The sequence below is a fragment of the Cebidichthys violaceus genome, unplaced genomic scaffold (assembly GCF_023349555.1).
Source record: "Cebidichthys violaceus isolate CVI_PGR_0920_01 unplaced genomic scaffold, fCebVio1.0.p SCAF_4, whole genome shotgun sequence".
Classification (NCBI taxonomy): Eukaryota; Metazoa; Chordata; class Actinopteri; order Perciformes; family Stichaeidae; genus Cebidichthys; species Cebidichthys violaceus.
Window position 1 is genome coordinate 2,778,704 of NW_027176594.1, and position 22,737 is coordinate 2,801,440.

Sequence of the window (22,737 nt, forward strand, 5' to 3'; positions counted from 1 at the left end):
TTTGCAGAGTCAATTCAGACACATATCTTGTAGCATTCTCGATTATTTATTTTTACGAGCCGCTTCTGTCTCACATCCCCATTGTTTCACAGAGCAGCTGCTTGTCATATGAACTCTACTGGTTGTGTCAACTGAGTCATAACTAGGGTCATGCTGTAATGAGCATTTAAAGAAAAGACATTATTTAGTGGTAAAAACAACACTGAGGACAAACAGAGTCCAGCTCCGTCAGATCAGTAAAACATGCACAAGCAGTACACATCATGAAGTCAGAAAGTTTCCATGCAGACGTGACATTACAATTAAAGGGAGAGATTGCCCCAAAATCATAAATACTTATTTTTCCTCTCACAGGTGGTGCTACTTTTCAATCTACAGACCTTGTTGTGAGCAGTTTCATGGAACTTCACACATTAAACTGCTCACAACAATGTCTTTGGATTATCTTAAGTAACCAGATCACGATTTCTGGAAAGAGACATTGCTGTTAAGTTTTTCAAATGTATTTTTTGGCACTTTGAGCACCTCAAGCCGAAAGCCATGTAGTCCTATCAAATTCGAGAAAAGGCAGGAATCTCTATGGCCGATATCTCCAAAACTAGGCAACTCACAGTTGTTTACACTAATAATCATTGTGTGTACGTTTTGATGTGTAACTTGCAGTGAGCACAACAGGCCAAAGTTTGGTTTACCTGCCTCCTGTAAGCCATGTTTGCCTAACAAAGTACATTGATTAATGTTTATTCAATCCTTCAACATCCAAAAACTTAACGTAGTTGGTGGAAAGTGTGAGGGTGGCCATGCCATTGCATTGAAGGACAATCAAACAATCTGGTTTAGGACTAAAATTTTGACTTTAGGGACTTTGGAGAGTGAGGGGGGGCCCAAATCAGCCTTTTTGCACAATTACACTCCCCTATATTAGGCCATACAAAGGTATTTGTTATTTGACACAACCGTCTACTACAAAGATGGAATTTGGACTCCACATGTCATTGAGGTGAGTGTGGTGGTGATGCATGAGGACAAGTACTACCAGTATCAGCAAAGTAGATAAACTGTCCAAATGTGGATCAAAATAAACATGGCATGTCCTGATGAGAACTCTGCCACAATACCGGGTGTCTTTGGTGTCCTCCTGAGTGATACTGAAAGTTATATTGACTACCTGCAGTTAATCTTCGAGGGTTGGCCACGGAAAAGTTTATCTATTGTGAATAACCTGTCGAAGCAGGGTAAACTTAGGGTATTAGTGAGGAATATAAAAAACAACCCTCACTAATTTGTTGTCCAAATAAATAAAGGTCAATGCTTGAAAAGATATATGTCAGAGGATTAAGGCAGAGCAGCACATTACCCTACGTTTAAACGTTCTTTCAAGGAGAGGAGCACTTCAGTTTAGATAATTAAATTACATACTTCCTAAACTTATACTGGAATTGTTTTAAGTGCCTGTTAAAAGCACGTTGAGAATCACTCCCTAGGTCAATATTTGTATACATATACAATAATATTTTAAATACATTATTATTATTATTATTTATTTATTATTATTTTTTGCTATATATTATTCATCTATGTTATAGCCTATTATAAGTAATAGTAGTCATTGTACAGGTGGAGCTGTTATCTTCATATTTATTAATTTTATTTTTTTTCTGTTCTGTTTTTTTTTTTTTTATCTCTGACAATGTTATATTGTGGTGATGTTGCTGTTATTACATATTATAATTATTATCACTATTATTATAATTACTGTTATTATTATTATAAAGGAAGGAAAGAAAAAAAAGAAAAGAAAAAAATTATAATAATAAGGAATATATATAATAAGGAATATACACAACCTCTCAACCATTCTTTATTTCTTTATTTGTTTTCTAGTTTTTCAATTTGTTTTCCTAATTAAGAGAAAGGGGAGAAAAGGAAAAAGGAAGGAAAAAGAAAGAGAGAAAAAAATAATTCTCTCTCTCTCTCGCTCTCTCTCTCTCTCTCTCTCCCCACACACACACATATATATATATATATATATATATATATATACTATATATATATACTGTATATATGTGTGTATATATATGTATGTATGTATGTATATAGTGTAGCTGGACTGATCAGTCTTTAAAAAAAATAGAGAATGAATAAATAAAGTTAAGTTAAGTCGGTTGACCCGGCCTGACTGATCCTACTGTCCCATTTTGGAGCTCCCTGACGGTGCCCTGGTCGTGGTTTGCTGCCAGTGGGCGGGGTGATCCTGCCCCTGACTTTGTTTTATTTATTTACTTTTTTGGACGTTATACTTTGTAATTTATGTAATTTGCCCTCATTTATGTAATTTTTTCTTTTTTTTTCTTTCATTTCATAAGGCTCAGGCGCACACACACACACATACACACACACACACACACACACACACACACACACACACACACACACACACACACACACACACACACACACACACAATTCTTCCATACACTGACTATATGATGTTTGCTGGCTTGTATCTCACTGTTCTTGTCGTCCTCTTGTTGTAATGTTTATGTATTGTCTCTTGTCTTGCAATAAATAAAAACAAAACAAAAACGTTCTTTCAAGGAGAGGAGCACTTCAGTTTAGATAATTAAATTACATACTTCCTAAACTTATACTGGAATTGTTTCAAGTGCCCGTTAAAAGCACTTTGAGGATCACTCCCTAGGTCAATAATTTTCAATAATTCATTTTATGGAGTGAATAGGCCATTGATTGTGTTTTGTTGCTTATAAAGCAAATTGCTTTTAGTCATGCTTTCTTTAAACCTGGCATTTAATTTGCTTAATAGGTCCTCCAGCCAGATCAATAATGCAGAAAGCAATACATTTTGATGTAAAGCAAATACGCTGATGTTTTCTCGTGTGTGTGTGTGTGTGTGTGTGTTATCTATAACAATATAATAATAAAATCAGAAAGCCAAAAACCCCTCTAATTCAAAATGTTCTCATAATGTAAATACTTCATTTGTGAAACTTTAATCATTTAAATAGTTACAGTTAGTTTAATAGTTCATATTGACACTGTACCACAGTGGTGTTGAATTTGTTGTGCAGCAAATGAAGCGGACACATTATTTACATGTAAGATGGTATTTATTCCAAGATTGTTGTATTGTACATACGTACATACAGGTGTATATATTTCCGGTCACTCTGGTGCACGATGGCAGAGTTTTTGCATAGTCAATTCAGACACATATCTTGTAGCATTCTCGATTATTTCTTTTTATGAGCAGCTGCTTGTCATATGAACTCTACTGGTTGTGTCATCTGAGTCCAAACTAGGGTCATGCTGTAATGACCATTTTAAGAAAAGGCATTATTTAGTGGTAAAAACAACACTGAGGACAAACAGAGTCCAACTACTTCAGATCAGTAAAACATGCACAAGCAGTACACATCATGAAGTCAGAAAGTTTCCATGGAGACGTGACATTTCAATTAAAGGGAGAGTTTACCCCAAAATCATAAATACATATTTTCAATCTAGATTGAGAAATAGCACTACATGTAAGAGGAAAAACATTACATTTTGAGATTTTGTGATGAACTCTCCCTTTAAGGCGGTTTCGGTGCTGTTGTGCTGAACACCTTAACTGCACCCTAAAAAGATTAAAAGCTTGTAAGTCTACTTTTTAGGAAAGTCCGGCAAACTGTTTCACCCCAGCCTGCTGTCCACCGCCCGCCGTGATGCGGCTGAGGGGAATGATCTTCATGGTGGTCTCCTTCAGGGAGTACCAGCGGTTGTGCCATGTAACCCAAATAATGCCATTGTCGTAGCCAAATTCACCTGCATCCTTTTCTGTGTACCTGCCACCTAGACGGAGAGAACACAGACAGTTTAGAGTGGAAATGATTTTTACCTATTTATGTGTGTGGATGAGAGTTTTATCTTATGTGTGTGGGGGGCCAGTTGTTAATACAATGATTGTGATTATTATATCAATAATAAAATGAAACAATGAACAATAATAATCGCCGTTCTTCTTCTTCTTATTATTATTATAATGCTGCTCAACAGATGATTCAAATGAACACCAATTAAAGGACTTGGCACTGGTTTTAGCCATGTGGTCTTACCCAGGTAGTATTTGCCGTTCAAATGCGCAGCGTGACATCTGTTCATCCACCAGCCGGATCCGTCCTGCTGAGCACAGTTGCCCGCGTACTTGTCATTGTCCTTGTCGAAGGTACTGAACTGCATGCCATTGTGAGACGTGTAGAACTTGTCGCTGGGATCATCACCAAAGTCAAAGCCGTTGAAAGCGTCTCCAGCGTCACCGTCATAGTAGTAGCCGTATTGCAGACGGTACATGTCGACCTCTGATCCAACACTGAACGCGGTGTAGTCGGCATATCTTGAGAGGCCACAAAGAGGAGAGGGGGATCAGTTTTTGGTAACCTGTTGAGTCATTGTCTTTCTTCTTCAAAGGGAACCTCCTCGTCAGGTCATGTTTGCCTTTTTCAGTGAGTCCCTTTGCTCGCCTCTTACATAATCTGTTATCATGTGTGTGTGTGTGTGTGTTTGTGTTTGTGTGCATACGTACTTTTTGTTGCCCTCCCAGTCAACAAGCTCTATCCTCAGCACAGTTGGCATGTTAGTAGCAGTCGACAGGAGATGGATCTTCTCGTTACCGAGCCAGAACTCCGTGGTGTCATCTGGTGAGAGATAGCCAAAGCCATTCTTGTACTGGATCCAGTCCTTGTGGAAGTCCAGGCTGCCGTCTCGTCTCTGTGGATGTGAAGAAGTGATCAGTGTCAGTGTTGGGGGCAGTCTTTTGAATTTCCTTTATTATGCTTTGTTAACCTTCCACTGTCAAATTATTATGAATTGGTCAGACATCCGATTTCATACATAACTGGCCTCTGTATCATTTCTTCCTATATATATATATATATATATATATATATATATCCAAAGTAAGTGGTAATGACACTTGCTTTAATCTAATCGCCATCGCCCCCCATCCCTTCCTAATAACTTTCAGCCACTTCCTTTTATCTGTTTGTTTCTTTCAGGATTGGCAAATTACAATTTGCTTTTCTTCGTATTAAGTTCTATTTCTTTGACAAAAGATCTATAGGAACCATCCAGTGCAAGGTGAAGACAGCAAAAAGCCATTTTCCTTACATGTTTAATTTAATTTAGTTCAATATTATTAATCCACAGAGAAAATTAGATGTTGGGCCAGTGAAAACAGACAGGAAACAGACATATAGACAGACAGACAAGTGAAGTGAAGCATACCCTCTGTATTACTGTAAAGCCGCGTCCAAAGCTGTCAATCTCACAGTAGACCAGGAACTGCTCAGTGGCTTTTATTGGCTTCACATAATAAAGGCCACTGATGGTGGCGCCTTTGTTTGCAATATCCTGGCAGTCTGAAGAACAAAAAGGGAAGAAGATGAAGAAGAAAGAGGTTCGTTAGTTAGTTCAACATCATATTGAATATGTCACAACAAAGCCGTATACATCCAGACTGGTGCTGACTTTTGTGAATCAATACAAAAACGTCACATACTATTTGGTTGTTGGATGTATTTTTGGATACATTTTTTACATAATTGTGTCCAAATTTATTTTAATTACAACACTGAGAATTAACTTATTTGAAATATGGTCTCAACAGATGTCATGTAGAAAAAATCTGTTTACTTTGCATTGATGCACCATATTGATTTTTAGTCCCTAACTAAACACTGAACAAGGACAAATGTGGTCCAGATGAGGCATGATTGAGAAACCTCTTGTGAAATGGGAATGACCTGAGGGTCAATGAATTTCATTTTTCTTGTTTCTTTCTACCTGTTCCTGTGAGGGTCTGGATCTCAACCGATTCTTTGCAGGGCTCACTGCATTTCTGCTGCAGCTGAATGGAGAGTTGTTTCAAGTCTGACATTCTCCTCTCGTTGGATGAAATTAAATTCTGAAGATCACTGGAAAGAGGGGAGAAAATATGAGTAGTACGAGCTGTATCCTGAGTGAATCCCGTCTCAGTTTCTCACACACTGAGAAGTACAAGACAATGAAGCTCAAATATATTCAGGAAGAAAATAAGAAAACATGAAAATGAAATAGAAGGAACCCATGATGACCCATATTTGGAAAAAAACCCGTTAAAGACAGTTGATAAGTGTTTTCTGTTAAACATCAGGAGTGAGTGTGAGTTCCAGCGTCTATGAGTGGGCGGCAAATCGCCCCGTGATCTCTGTTCAGTCCTGACTGTGCGGGGGCGAGGACGGTCGGCGTGCATTGACCTGGAGGCGTGGGGGCGGCTGGGACGAGGATCAGTAAAGTATCAAAAGTAAAAGTGCACAGTGTTTTTTGATATTCTATATTAACATTAGATTTATCAGAATAGTATTTCTGATGTCTTCGTGGGTATGAAACACTTCACGTGCAATATATAATTCATCATAATTTATACACTGATCAAATACAAAATAAATAAATGTGATCAAATAAAATATCTAATCTGCAAACAGTTAGTTAGTTAGCCTTATAGTTTCATAAGGCTCAGGCACACACACACACACACACACACACACACACACACACACACACACACACCATCGTATCATCAAACTTCAACATACATATTACCCAGCATTTTTAGTTTTTGTACTTCCTATATTTTTACACCTCAAAAGTAACTTTTAACTACAGCTTTCAAATAAGTCCATTTTATTATAAGATGCAACATTTCCCTCTGAAATGGAGTGAAATTGAAGTAGCTCAAAATTGTACCGTACTTAAGTGCTGAGTTACTTTCCACCACTTGGTTTAAAGGTTTATGTCAAATGGTTTGATTGCATTGCTAATGGTAACTTACTATATTTGCTGTTCCTGCGTAATGATGGTCTTTTCAAATCGAACGATATCATCCAGCATACTTGTTGATTTTTTGTAGTATGGGTCTGAAATAAAAAAGTCTGTGTCAATAATGATCTCAACGCAGTTTCAGAACACATACCTCTGTTTTTTTAATACTTTGAATATATTAACAGTTTGTACAGAGGAGTTTAAAGTAGGTAAATAACAGACAAAATGATCTAGTCCTTTTAATAAGGGGACTCAAACACAGCTGTGACATGTGTTACCTGGCTGGGTACTCTTTTGTGCTGAAACAGCAGAATCTTTCATGTAGACAACTGTTTCTTCAGCCCCCTGGGTCAAATTGGCAATTGTGTCAAGTTGCCTTTGCAATTCGTACAAATCATTGTCCACTCCATCCCTGTACCTCAGCATGTAATCAGTCACTCCACATGTTGTAGGACAGTACTTTCCCTGAATTCATATAGGGCAAGTACAAAGACATGTATTAGCCAATATATATATATATACATACAATCCATACAGAAAAAAAGACTTTATTATTTTGTATTATTTGTTGCTACTTACAAAGCCGTCATTTGTGGTGCATGTTGCAAGGTTGTCTCCTCTGATTTGCTACACAAAAAAACAACAACAAAATGATCTAGATGTTTGCGCTCAAGAAAACTGCTGCAGTGAAAAATCTGAATTGAGTGACTTACTGCCGATGACAAGGAGAAGAGTAGCAGGAGTCCTCCCGTCGTTGTAAGAAGAGATGGAGCCATGTTGCTTTGGCCACCAGTTGTGATCTGGTCTTCTTTGGAGAATGATGAGCTGTTTGACTCTGTGGGATATTTATCTGAACAAGGTCCTCAGCTCACTGTTTGATGAGGGGTTCATATGCAAACATCCCACTCGCAGCGTTGGGACAACACTGTGACTCAAACGTTGATCATTTCCCAGATCTGATGGGGACTGCAGTTGAGCTAGCTGGACACATTGTCATGTGGCTTTAACATAACCTGTATGTGTGTAACCCGGGGAAAAGTATGACGACTCAGCTTTGTACATCGTTGCCTTTTTGATCAAATACTTGATGGCATTTTATTCCAATGGACTTTGACTGTCAGTCAAATAGAGATAATTCCCGTTAAGAACTACGACCATTTACTGTACTTATTCATCACATGATACAAATTAAAGAAAACAGACAACATGAGCCATTCCTTACGGACAAAATGTCCTTATAACAACATGTCCCGGTAAAACATTAACTTCAGTGTGGCAACAAAAACTGGATAGGCGCATTGTTTGTGGAACAAGCCTGTACAACCCATTTTGAATTGGCTAGCAGATGTCAGTTAAATATCACTATAGGACATCTGAAACATACAGAGGACCATTTCTGACAGGTAAATAAACTAAAAGAGAGGAACAATTCAGAAGAAAAAGTAACTCAAAATAAAGTCACATTTGTAAGTCAGTATGATGATATTGTAAATTGACCTATGTCATACATTTTAGATAGTAAGTAAAACATGTAAACTTTTGAGACTGTCCTTCCAAGACAAAATGTCAGACTTTGACACAGGACACTTCTGTTAGCTTCCTGCTCCCTACTGGCCGTCTATGTTTCTTTTCACCATGACCCAAAGTTACCTTAACAAAGTATTTCAAGCCAAATGGGTCAAATTTTGACGTATTTCACAAACACCAGCAACTCAAAAAAGTTGCTACTTGCAACAGTGAAGGTATCATTAGTGAGACACTAATTCTCTTTTTGCTTGTGGGTAAGTGGTTATGATTTTTTTTTTTTTTGCAAAACCTCTTTCTTACTTCTTCACTTGTTATGCTCTACAAGTTCGGTGGATGGTGTCAACCTCCTTTTTGAAACTTGGCTGCACTGTGAGGTAAAACCACTAGTGGGAGTGGAACCACAGTCATACAAACATACATACCTAATACTCAGAGAGCACGCCTTCAAACTGAAGACTTTATTAGCATTCAGAACCCAATTATGTAGTTCAGGTTAAGAGAAGACATACACGCAAAACTGTGAATGAATTGAGATACATTTGACTCTTTGCAATGACATTTTCTGTGAGATAAAGCTAAATATATCTTGCAACTACACTAAAATATAATTGGTCCACTGAATATTAAGAAATTAATTTAACTGAAAAGCTGTGTGCAAATGTCTTTGCTCATTTGTGGCACATAAGGAAGACAACTGAATCACAGGTGGAGTGATCAACAGATATTACAAAATCAACCTTTATACAAATTGTTGTTCTTGGTTAGTTTACATTTTAGACACAGAAGAGTATTAAATTGCTTTCTGCAGTCTGCAGGAAAATAAGCGTCAGCGTTTTTTTTTCTCTCTCTGAGAAAACAAAGAACGTTTTACACAGGCTTAAGTTTTAAGAAGTAAATGCGCAGCTGACCTATTGTTTATTGAACTGGAGCAAAACACTCGAGACACGAGACAGATCGATGGACGAAAACAACAAAAGTAAGGGAGAAATCTGGAATAATCTCATTGGGAATGTTATGCTAATCTGCATGAAGGGTGAGTACTTTCAAATAGCATTTTCTTACTACTATACTTTCTATAATTATTACTCTTTATTCAGGACACTGAGGTCATGTTTTTAAGGGGTTTAGCAACCTCAGAGTTTACATTCTACAAATGTGTCTCTTTGTGGACATCTTGTGTCTCTTTGTGGACATTTGTGTCTTTGTAGTTTCTTTGTCTCTGCAACTGTATTGCAAATCTTTGTAGTTGTTTGTATCTTTGTGCCTGTTTGTGGTCATTTGTGTCTCTATACAGTTGATGTCTGTTTCTGCAGCTGATTTGGAATTCTTTGTAGCTGTTTTGGTGTCTTTGTGTCGCTTGCCCCTGATACTTTTGGACCCTGGGCCTGTGCCTAGTAAGCCCGTTCAGTAATCCATCCTTGACCAGAGCTCATGGTTTCATGCCGTTGAGCTTGTCTGAGTCACACTAAATAGAAATACACCTTGTCTATTGTATCAGATGAGTTTGAGTCCACATTCAAAAGAGAAATCTTTATCTGCTGTTTTAAGGTCAAAATATCAACAGGGTGGATCTCTCACTTCAACGTTCTCTAGCACTGCTGAGTGAAAATGAGGGTGGTGTCAAGTGCAATGTTTTGCTTCATCAGGCTTCATCTGTGGGCCCCATGTTGACATTAGATGATAAATTGTACCTAAACTACCTCTATGTGACCTGGTTTTATGATGTGGAAAAAAACAGGCCCAGGACGGATATAAAGCCTCGCTGACCTGAGAATGAACTGCCAGGCTCATGAACCTAAACACGGCTGAACTTTTGCTGAACTGGCCTCTTTGTGGAAAAAACACCAGATGGAAAGTGTTTCTTTCTTTCTCTAAGTGCCATGAAGACACGGGCACTCTCTGTGAACGCTGTGTCCATGATGTTAAGATGCATTTTGGGCTGTTTTTGTTGTTGTTGTTGTTGTTGTTTGATGCAATCAGACACTGATGCCAGGCTGACACGCTTACATTGTGTCTACTGTATCAGGACACAAAACAACAGAAAAGCAAGACAAAGCTATCAGTTTATATTGTAATATGTTGCCAAATCTTTATATTTCTTGAAGATTTAGGAAATACGTCCAGCAGTAATAAGCTTCAGTTTTGAGGCCGAAGAACAAAGTCAGCATAGTTCACATGTCTGACCAGGAATTAAATTTAAAGAGCCTTGTTAGGGCCCCCCCATCGGTCACAACTATAAGTCTGGAGCCATTTGACCATGGTGTAAATCTCCCCAATGACAGAGGGCAAAGGTTTGTTGTAATGCCACCTCAGGGTTCAACCTGTGGTTACAGACGATAAATCGAGTCAGCTGAATGAACATACAGCGGGGTTGACACTTTGTTGTTCACGCACCATGAATGACTTTGGGATGTCTCTGGTTTTCAATGATTGTTTTACAAAAGGAACTTAGTTGACCTGGATACCCTAATATTAACACTGCCATATGAATACATTGTTCTCTGCTCGGCTTCCATGTTCAACTTCACACCCATTTTGGGTTGTGTTAATTTGGTCCTGCACAGACACATCATGTTATATTAATTTGGCCTGGCCCGGCTATGTCAACTAAGCAACTAACTTGCTGCTATATTAATGCTCTGAATGTTAAATACAGCTCCTTTGAAATAGGATAAAATTAAAATCAAAATTAAAATAAAGATATTAGGTAAAACCACATGTTTAAATTCCATGCTAATGTCAGTTACCCTGAAAATTCCTCACGTAGATGTTTAATAGCGGTTTGTGGTGATTACTGACATTGATCCTCTTTTGTTACTTTGAATGTGCCTCTAATTTGTGATAGTGTCCAGTTTGCATCTGTCTGGCAAAAGTACACTTTTTTACCATCTGAATGTAGCCACTGTATGAATGCTCATTTTGTTTTTCAGACAAGTGGTGGATAACAGCACTGCTATTTCCACTGTAATGGAAATACTTGAATATTTCTATTTTATTTGACTTTATTCTTCTACACAAATGTTGTACTTATCTGATAGCTGTACTAGTTATTTTGCAGATTTTCTCATACTAAAAAAAGCAGCTGTCTAAATGAAATATATCCCTTTTGCAGAGATTTTGGTCAGCAAATTTAACTAATGATTCAAAGACACAAGATGAAAAAGGCTTTCTCAAAGTAGAGTCAAATGATGAGTGTGTGACTGGAGCCAGTAGGATTAAGGTAATCTGGTGAAAGGAATGTTTTTATCTCATATGAGAAGGTGCAGACCGTCCAGCACAGCCTGATTTTTCCCAACACTGATCCTGGATTGATGATGGGACCGAACAGACGAGCCACTGTGGGTCAACAAAGTCCTCTGTCCATTGTCATTGTCTGGAGGGTATTCCGCTTAATAATCTAATTAGAAATTTGTTTCACACAGTCAAATCACCAAAAGGGTAAACAAAACTTGCCGAAAAACAAACTAACAAAAAATTAAAATAGCAATCATCACTTTAGCAATAATGAAAGCGTTGTTAGTTATTCTTATTCTATTTGTATTTGTTTGCATTTTGCATCACCGAACAATGTTTGAATTTGTTATGGACTTATGCTTTGAGTTTTTAAAGATCGGTGGTGGAAAGTTACCAAGTACATTTAAGTACGGTATACTGAAGAACAATTTTGAGGTATTTGTACGTTAATATTTCCATTGCTCCTCTGTACTCCATATATTTCAGAGAAACATAATTTACTGCAGGGTATTTACTTGAAATGGAGTATTTTACAGTGCAGAATTGGTACTTTTACTATGATGAAACAGAGGTGGAAGTGCTGCTTCCACCTGTTAAATATCAAGCAATAAATCTCTCAGGAAATCAACCTGCTATCAATTCATTAAAAAACACAATGTGATCCCTGTATGGATTAATAACTTTCATTTATTATTCTATCAAAATGATTAAATGACATGTGGTCAATCATCAGTCATCCACTTATCCATGTGTTCTCATACAGAGTTTGTAGCTGTATAGAAAATGTACGCCCTGCAATTCTATTTGTATGATTTCAACGCAGCCTTTTATCATGAAATGCTTTAGATAGTTTGAAACTCAAAAAAACTGACACTAAAAAACAATATTGGGCTTCCTTACTATTGCAAGTCCAATATTCACTCTCTTCTTAGCCCTGGTTTTGGTCTCCACCACAACTTCTGAGGGAGCTATTTGACTAAGCCAGCTACAGGTGTCAACTGTATCTGCCATGTGTTGGCAGGCTGCCTGTTAATGTTGGAAATGATGATTAGAGGTAAGTTTCATTTTCCATGTTATGCATTATATGTATACTATTACTCTTATTTGTATTTCTATTATTATTATTATTATTATTATTATTATTGCCTTGCTTCAGTTTTTTAAACGTGCTTCTTAAAAATAAACTGACCTCGATTCATTCTCTACTTTGCTCCAGTTCCTGAGCTGACTAATTAAAGTATTTAGAAGAACGCAATGTGCCTCCGGCTGGATATAATTAATCAGAAAAAAAAGAAATATGCTCGTGAACAAGGTCACACGTGTACAATCGTGTCCTCGTGATTTCTTCGGAGCTTTCGCTCCTCGTGCCAGTGAGGATAAAAAGCCCACTTCGCTCTTGCACTTTAGGATACTTCCCCCTAAAACTCTCAAGATGCTGCAGCTGCTGACATTCCTGGTGGAGAAACTCTCTCTATTCTCCATCTTCAAACTGTTTGAGGCCAGCTGTGCGGACGCCGGTGAAGACCGCGAGCGGCACGCGCAGCGCGGTCACCCGCCGCCCCTCCGAAGAGGAGACCTGCTGGAGGTCCCCAGAACCGTTTTCACCCACTACGGCATTTATTTAGGCGACAACAAAGTCGCTCACCTGATCCCCGACATTCTGCCGGTGATTTCAAACGACAAGGAGCTCATCAGCTCCGTCATTTCAAACAAGAGACTCATCCTCGGCTGCATCTACAGGTGTGCCACGGTGCGCGTGGACACATTAGAGGACTTTGCGTACGGCTCCAAAATACGGATCAACCACATGGATCAGTTGATGAAGAATCGAGCGTTCCTCAATGAAGACGTGGCAGAGAGAGCGGAGAAACTCATCGGAGCGGTTCCGTACAGTCTGCTGTGGTATAACTGTGAACACTTTGCGACACTTTGCAGATACGGATCTGCAGCGAGCCGGCAAACAGAGAAGGTAAACAATTCTTAGCACTTTTCTATGAATGAGTGCAGAATTAAAGCCTTAAGTGCTGTGTTGATCATGTGAACGACATGATTATTATAAGGTTATACGCAGATTTAGCCTAGTGCATTCTATAGGTAATAAACATAATAAAGAAAAAGATGCAGTGTTCAAATCCTCTTTCACTTTTTACAGCGTATTTGTTGTGAGTTTAACCATGACAGGATACATGTGTTAGGAGGCCCACAGGCCAAATTGTGTTGTTGGGCCCTTGTTTACTTTCCTATTGGGCCCCCTGCAGCCTCTGTGTATGTATTTGAACACCTTGCAAGTTCCTGTTAGATAGAGTGCACACAAAGACCTAAAAATCAACTAGTACACTGTTGGTGCAGCTTTATTTAGGAATATGCACCATGTGAACAAAGCATGAAGAAAAATAAGGTCACAGGCACAGGACCGCCCTATTCGACAAGTCCACACGCTTAGGTCAGGGATTCCCTCAGGAAGGCTTTTAACCCAAAGCGTGCCACCCAGATACTGACACATCTCTTCTTGTGATCAGTTTACATTTAGAAAAAACAATATAGTTGGGCTTAAAATAAGTACGTAAACTAAGTAAAAGGTAAATGATATAACATAAGTCCGAAAAACACTTCCCAAACGTAACGCTTTGGGACACGAACACCGGTCTCCTGGTCGACAGTCCCTTTTCTGACTTTTAGATGTGCGTATATGTTTACATTGCAGCGAGTGCAGACTACATGGCGTAAAGGCTCGCAAAAAGCAAGAGCGGAGTTGTTATTGCACGCAAAATGACTTACAAATTGTAGTGTCATTCATACACCATTTGCTGAGACCAAGCTGATTTACAATATGGGTCATCAGATCTTTTAGTTTTAAAAATAAATGTAGTATTATTTTTTTTAAATGTAGCAGAGGTGGACATGAAGACAGTTTCTGCTAACACCAGAAAATAAAGTAGGGCAAGAAACCTCGATAATGAAGGGCATGACTTCATTCTTATTACACATTCAAGCAAATTGGCAAATCAGATTACCAGAAGCAACAAGCATTGATTGGACCGCTGTTTTTGCACTTCCGGGCCATGTGGCAGTCCCGCTTTGCCAAATTCGTAATCCAGTTTATAATTTAACCATCACAGGTAACTGGTTACCTCCAGGCTAACCATGCATACTGATTATCATGGTATGAAATATAAGCTTTTAGCAGATGTTTTCTTTTCTGCAGCCACAGTACAAGGTACTAAATAATATTAGTCCACCAAGCACAATGGGTGAAATAATTAACTCTATGTCTTTCCTTTGTAGTTCTGTGAGTGCTTGAAATCAATCATCAGAGACCAGCGCAGCGTGATTGTCACCGGCCTCCTTGGAATGATCTCCATCGTCTGTTTCGGCATGGCACCCTCAACTACATTACCCACAGTCCTTATTCCCTTCACTCTGTGGATGGCTGGTTAAAGGTGTTCAGCACAAAGAACCTGAACCTGAACTTTTATTTGGGCTGACCTGAACCCGGTCAGTGCGGTGCCCTCGATGCCTTATGAGTCTGCTTTACAACTATACTTTCATTTGATTGTGTAGACAATGTTTCATGTTTTGATAAATGCAACAATAGTTTGCTATATGACTTATATCTGCCCTTTCATAAAAGTGTGGGGAAATACATAACATTTTTGATATATGAATATAGTTAGCGATTCATCTTTTCTAACATTTGAGTCACCACAAAAATGAATATCCAGAACAATGGTGCATTGACTACAGCAATATCTTAATGTATATACAGTGTGATGAGTATTTTATAGTAGTGTCCTCAATAGAATGTTGTAAATATGACAAATGTTTAATAAAACAATTTATTTTTACTTGTGTACCTTGTGTGAGTGACTCTCCATACATCTCTAACACACGCCAGTGAAAGCAGAGCCCTAAATTAGCAGTAAAACAGTAACACATCATGTGTAAAATGTACAGTGTAGATACTCTGGAAAACATGCTGAGTAATAATGAAAGCAGTGTCAATAAACTGCTGAGTCTTTTTCACTTTGTCTGTACTGACTGACATTTCAATCAATATATATATATATATATATATATATATATATATATATATATATATATATATATATATATATATATATATATATATATATATATATATATATATATCTCATCTCATCTCATCTTCAACTGCTTATCCGTGATCGGGTCGCGGGGGCAACAGCTCCAGCAGGGGACCCCAAACTTCCCTTTCCCGGGCCACATCAGCCAGCTCTGACTGGGGGATCCCGAGGCGCTCCCAGGCCAGTTTGGAGATATAGTCCCTCCACCTGGTCCTGGGCCTCCCTCGGGGTCTCTTCCCAGCTGGTCGCGCCTGGAACACCTCCCTAGGGAGGCGCCCAGGTGGCATCCTCACCAGATGCCCGAACCACCTCAACTGGCTCCGTTCCACGCAAAGAAGCAGCGGCTCTACTCCGAGTCCCTCATGGATGACCGAACTTCTCACCCTATCTCTAAGGGAGATGCCAGCCACCCTCCTGAGGAAACCCATTTCGGCCGCTTGTACCCGCGATCTAATTCTTTCGGTCATGACCCAGTCCACATAATATATATATATATATATATATATATATATATATATATATATATATATATATATATATATATATATATATATATATATATATATATATATATATATATATATATATATATATATATATATATATATATATATATATATATATATATATATATATATATATATATATATATATATATATATATATATATATATATATATATATAATTATTTTTTTTAAATGTCCAAGAAAGTGCTGAATAACGATGAAAAGAATTTAAAGGGCTGCAAAGTAATCTAGTCCACGAAAAACAAAGGCTTTTTATTTGCGTATGACGGCTCAATGAGTGACCTTTTAAATGGGGATTTAACTTGTAGCCAGGGCAGCCTCCTTAATGAGGACCCTTGACCTTAATACAACAAGGCCTGAGTTTTAACACAGCAAAGCGATTAGAGAAAGCTCCTTTATTTCTGTCAAAATCGTACTGAAACGTTGACCAATAGCTAATCCTACCAACCGCCCCTCCCAATACCGACTGCAATAAAACTGGTGTCCAGCACTTTGCAGCACACTGCCATCATGTTTCTTTACCAGCTACTCAACTTTTTCTTCGTAGCTTCCAAAAAGGAGGAGGACTCCAAACATGACCTGTCCCTTTACAAGCGGGGTGACTTATTAGAAGTCCCCAGGACGCTATTCACACATTTTGGCATCTACCTGGGGGAAAATCGAGTGGCTCATCTCATCCCGGACATCCTGCCGGTGATTTCTAAGAATAAATCTGCAATTGCAACGCTGGTAACAAATAACCGCCTCCTGCTGGGGGTTATCACTAAGGTGGCCAGCGTCAGAGTGGACTCGGTGGCAGATTTTGCATTTGGCTCAGAGATTCTGATCAACCACATGGACAAAGTGTGCAGCCAGCCTCCTTTGGACGGGGAAGAGGTGGCCAGAAGGGCTGAGAAATACCTGGGCTCAGTCACATACAGCTTACTGTGGTACAACTGTGAACACTATGTCATGTACTGCAGATATGGCATGGCCATCAGCTACCAGACGTACCAGGTAGGGTCTCTGTTCTCCTGTCAGTAGAAAGACTAAAACGTAAAAAAAATGCATTGCAATGTACAACCAAAGCTAACACGAGGCTCTAGCAGTCTGAGTTCGTCATTCTAAGAAGGTAACTTCCAAAAGTACTTGACTAACTTTTCTTGCTGAGCTCCGATCTTGTTGCACTGTAAATTGGAACCAGGGCTGTAGATTTTGTCCCCAAACACTTACATTGTAAATGCGTTAGGAAGGAATCTCTTCACGGCCGGCTACCAATTATTTAAGGACATAAACAGGAGTTAGTATTGTCTTAGAGCAGACTTGCAAAACAATATATATACACCTATATTTTAATATAAGATCAATTAATGTACTTTTAATCAATTAATTTAGTTTATGAATGTATATAAATCATTATTTATGTTATGGCTGAACAGCTTGTCAACAGCTGTTTTTTTGTTTTTTTTTAGCAATGATTTAAGAGTGATTAGATGAATCTTTAATTGTGTGTCAGGCCAAGTCTTGTCAGAGACTACTGAATAAGAAAGGTCACATGCAAAAGCCAAAGCTTTTAGTCTCATCTCACGTGGAGCGTTTGCAATGCCGTCAGCTTTTTTTCCTCCCATGGATTTAGTGTTTACATTCTGCGACGTTAAGTGGGGTTAATCCACAGTTAATGATGTCATGATAGTGTGTGATTACTCAGTGACGTTAAAACTGAAATTCAGAATTACTGCCATTCTGTCTCACAGCAGAGTTGTTTGCTTCAGTCCACTGGAGTGAAAATTGGCTTCAGTTATTCACCAGGCGAGTAGCTCCATCTAGTGTTACTTCAGGCCCAAGTGACTGCCGTTCTGGAGCTAATGAAGACCTTTCCCCTTGACGGCAGACCTCTGACTGCACTGGCAATTTGTGATTAATCGAGCCTCAAAACACTGACTAATTCTCACACTCTTTCTTATAGTTCTGCACGGCAGTACGGAAGATTGTGTGCAGCAGGATGAGTTCCTATTTGACTGCACTGTGTGGTGTAGGAGCCATGCTGTACGCGGGCTGCGTGACACCACTGACAGTTTTACCGACCCTGCTCATCTCATTTACCATCTGGATGGCAGCCTAACGACCTCGGGTGGGACGGCTCATGAGAAAGACTAATTTAACACAGTGGCGGAAGCTGAAGTGAAGTCCTATGGTTCAGCTGCGTGACTTAAGTCATTGGGAAACAACGATGTTCACTATAATAAGAACGTCAGTATTTTATTTTTTACCTTCTTTGGATAATTGTTGAATTTTTTTATATATGCACGCAAGTTTGGATTTTCTTTGCCTTGATAGTTTGCTCCTAATAGTATAATTTCCTAAGTTACTCATCATTAATGTTCACCAGGCTCTATTCAACATGAATCTCATTTAACAGTAGCAACTCATAGATTATAAATAGACTTTGACTGAGCACAGTGGCAAAGAGACATGATGGATGTTGTCGGAATGTTTTACTTTTCAGTGTGATATACCTAAAAAAGGTTGCCCTGGACAAAGTGCAATAAGTTTCTCAATGGACTACAGTATAATTCTGATATATTGTAAACGACAAATGTCATATGTGTTTGTCAGTGCATTAAACATGTATTTATACCTGCTTCCTGTCGTATTTATTGTACAATACTTTTATCTTATTATATCAAAGGTAATTCTATTCCATTTCGTTTTTGTAATGCGTTCAGTGACTGGTTGGCCTCGTTGCAGTCCTCAATTGTTTTGATCCTGGTTGAACCATGTAAAGCACTTTGTAGCTTTGTTTTGAAAAGTGCTGGATAAATAAAGTTTATCAGTATTATTATTATTACAATATTCCCTGGATTAGAAAAGCATTTCAAATTCAAGAAAGTCCATGGGAACATACTGCTGTACACCGGCTTGGGAAAAAAATAGCCTTAAACAATCAAATTAGAGTTAAATGTTTGGCTCTTGACTCCAGAGAATGTGGTCAACCTTCTGTCATTGTAATGACAACAAGAGCAGCATGCATGGCAACACTGGGAAACGTCTTTCAGCATTCCCTTAAGAATTCAAAGCAAGCAAGCCAAATTGCCCCGCTAATATAGATCAACTCAGATACATATGATAAAAGCAAAGGAAACTTTGAAAATGATTACAAGACCCAGAGGAACCATATACAGTATATATATACACACACACACACACACACACACACACACACACACACACACACACACACACACACACACACACACACACACGTTTCCTAATGATATTTTAAGTATTTGTAGAATCTGAGAAGCAGTGGATTTGGGCAGCACAACACTGGAATAACAACTACAGTGCAGGTACTGTCTATGTTTATGCTGTGCAGGTGGGAGTGGACGGGGTTAATGCATGTGGACATTTGAGAACAATTAAGGACTACTACAGGACAGGAAGGGAGGAGGTTCTGTGACGACAGGAGAGTAGTAGACTAATTGATTCTTGGATATGGTGCCAAGAAATACAAACATAAAATTCAGTCTCTTTGTTTGATGATGTATTACATAATGTATAAACACAACGGTAACCCTGGTTCGATGGGAATGTGCTGTGAAGTAGAACTGACAGAAGACAGAAATAACACACATCTTGTTCTTCGCATCTTTTTTTATTCAAATGAATGGAACCATTTGGACATTTTTAACCAGTAGCGGTGCAATGTTTTGATGATCCTTTTGTGTCTTGTTCATGTGTCCATGATGAAGTATGAACCTCCTGCTCCATATATGAAATAGATTCTAAATTACCAGAAGCTCTTCGGCCTTAGCTCAGATAAAACAAACTGATGTCAGGATGTTTTCCACCGCACTACATGTGTCCCTGCTAGATGTAAAAAGTCCCTGGGGTCAAACTGTCTAAATTTATCTCTGCTTTGAACCTGAGCAACTCAGGTGAAAGACCAGTGCCAATTAAGGATAATTGCCTTGCCATTGCACTTTACACTAGTATCCTGCAGGGAAGCACTATGTATTGATTTAACAGAGGCCAATGTAATGGGCTCAAGCCCCCAAGTTCTATTAAGTGAACTGCAGGTGCACAGTCCTGCTGAGATTGAAGAGTCACTGAGTTTTGTCACCTCTGAAATTGACACTTTTCAGCTTTTAGTGTGGATTCCCTGAAGGGAATCTGATTTTCATATCAATATTGCCATATGGCGTTTTATTTAGATACAAGGATCACATAGCTGATTAAAACAAATCAGCCAAGTGTGTGTTGCCCTTAAATGTTCTACTTTACACACACACACACACACACACACACACACACACACACACACACACACACACACACACACACACACACACACACACACACACACACACACACACACACACACACACACACACAGGAAGCCCTGTGTGTGTCAACAGAAAGGCCCAAACTTTATTGGTACTTGATTACAGATTCCCAGCAGTCATGCCTGAGGTTGCCTCATGATCATCTCATTTAGATTCATAAAACACTCTGGTGTGTCTGGAGATACAGATAAAGTTTGAAGTAAACACACCTAAAGAGGCATCTCTTAAGTGAAACCTGCACATCCATATGAAAAGAAAATAACTTTAATCTTTCATTGCATCTGAAAGGGAAAACTCACTTTCCAAAGGCATTTCATTGCCTGTCATAACATATCGGCATATTTGTCCTTAGAAGGGGTGTCCATGTAATTGTGTTTGTAGTTTATTGACGAGGCGGACGCACATGTAGCGTTGGTTACATAGTAACTTAATGTGATCAATATACCACAGTGTTGCACGTTATCTCTCAAATACATCATTTGTAAAAGGGTTTGAATTGGGACAACTGAGTCCTTGTCCTACCAAGACAACAAAACAAGCAGCAAAACTTTAATGTAGACTTAAGTTTTTTGCAAAAATATATAATACAACCATGACATAATCTGATAAAGCGTGTGGATGCTTATCATTTTCATTGAAAATGTGATAAAAAGAATAACAGCATAGTTAAAATGATAGCAAATATTGTGTGTGAAGTTTCCTTGGTTAACCACCACACCTTCAAACTGACATGTGGTCTTTGGATCGTGACATCATGCCCGGTTGTGCAGTTTTATAAAGAACAGGTGACATTTGGTCAAGCATTTTTTTTGTATTAATCACTTCAGATATCCCTGAAGCATGGTTCTGTTTGGATCAATAACCAATCAATACTGTGTGCGGTCGTGTTCGGTTACCGGCTCACTGCATGTTGTTGTACACAGCAGTGGATGAGTACTACTAATTTATAGAATGCAAGTTAAGACAAGGATTGCTATGACTCTACTCTAAATAGGATCAATAAAGAATTTTAAAAAATGAAGAAATCCATTTAGATTCATTGACATTGTTTTATTCTGAAAGCTCCTGTAATTTCAACTGTAGCACTGATCCCTCAACCCGGTCTCACGTCCAACTCTTCAAATGCCGACAGTGGGTCAGAGCCCCTCGGCGTCTGATACCGATGCATGAAACCGATTCTGATAAGTCCAACATAAACCCACCTGCGTCATTACTAGACACTAATATAGAGAGCGAGACGGGGTGGATAGGTCAACCTAACGCAGGACTTATGCAGGAGACCGCTGATCGTGTCTCGTGATATTTTGTCACATGAGTAGTTTGTCACGAGACTCATGTGAGTCGTTAGTCACTCAGTAGTGAGCCAGTCAAGTTGACGTCAACCACGCTCTTTTCTTAATCCTAACTAAGTGGTATTGTTGTCTAAACCAAACTTCCTTCAAAGATAGAGACAAAGGTAAATTTAAAAAGACACTATGCAACGAGTGACAATCTAATATCTTTCACCTCATTGCTTTGGATTTACCATTTTGATTGACTCTTAAAGGGACAGTGTGTGGGATTTAGCGGCATCTAGTGGCGTTGGGGCAGATTGCAACCAACTGGATCCCTGCGCTCACTCCTCCCTTTTCAAGACTGAGGTAATGTGAGCCGCTGAGTGCAAAACATTGTTAGGACAATTCGCCTTACCAGCCAGATGTTTTTTTCTCAGGAGTTGACCCCAAACAAAGCAAAAAGGAGAGTGAATATTAGAGTTACAGAAAACTATGAATCAAAATGAATGAAGTGAATGAAGATGAAATAAATGTTACCTCATGTCTGCTGGATGTGAGCATAAGGAAATATTTGCTAACATGTTCACCATATATAGTTACAATTCGTGTTTACAGTTTGTTCTGCTGCCCCCATTGATAAAAAAAAAAAATCTGTTAAATGAGATTGAAGGACTTCTGTCCTGCTAAATCATAGTATCCCTGAGGAACATCTTTTATCCCATTTATAACAAATCACATATATTTTGCGCCTCAGTTACAAGGCATGCAGCTGTGCTTCAAATATGCAAAATATACTTTAATAACCATTCCAGACATTGATTGGTTTCCATTCTTTTCTATTGGTAAATATCTATTAGCAGACTCTCACTTTCTTGGGTTGTGTCCATC

General features: G+C 38.6%; 3 protein-coding genes across 3 annotated transcripts; 2 read left to right on the top strand and 1 right to left on the bottom strand.

The window, feature by feature from the left end:
- Nucleotides 1-3,106: 3,106 nt before the first annotated feature.
- Nucleotides 3,107-7,700, bottom strand: fgg (fibrinogen gamma chain). Its single transcript, XM_068727029.1, has 9 exons — nt 7,572-7,700; nt 7,438-7,485; nt 7,137-7,323; nt 6,869-6,953; nt 5,842-5,972; nt 5,284-5,417; nt 4,583-4,767; nt 4,116-4,393; nt 3,107-3,852 (listed from the first exon to the last, which is right to left on the bottom strand). Exons 1-9 carry the CDS (start codon nt 7,632-7,634, stop codon nt 3,671-3,673), a joined length of 1,293 nt encoding a protein of 430 aa, XP_068583130.1. The 5' UTR covers nt 7,635-7,700; the 3' UTR covers nt 3,107-3,670.
- Nucleotides 7,701-13,051: 5,351 nt separating this feature from the next.
- lrata (lecithin retinol acyltransferase a) lies at nt 13,052-15,470 on the top strand. The gene is made up of 2 exons (XM_068727206.1): nt 13,052-13,588; nt 14,905-15,470. Exons 1-2 carry the CDS (start codon nt 13,052-13,054, stop codon nt 15,055-15,057), a joined length of 690 nt encoding a protein of 229 aa, XP_068583307.1. The 3' UTR covers nt 15,058-15,470.
- Nucleotides 15,471-16,760: 1,290 nt separating this feature from the next.
- On the top strand, nt 16,761-18,351 carry si:dkey-30k22.5 (lecithin retinol acyltransferase family protein). Its single transcript, XM_068727302.1, has 2 exons — nt 16,761-17,246; nt 18,196-18,351. Exons 1-2 carry the CDS (start codon nt 16,761-16,763, stop codon nt 18,349-18,351), a joined length of 642 nt encoding a protein of 213 aa, XP_068583403.1.
- Nucleotides 18,352-22,737: the final 4,386 nt, after the last annotated feature.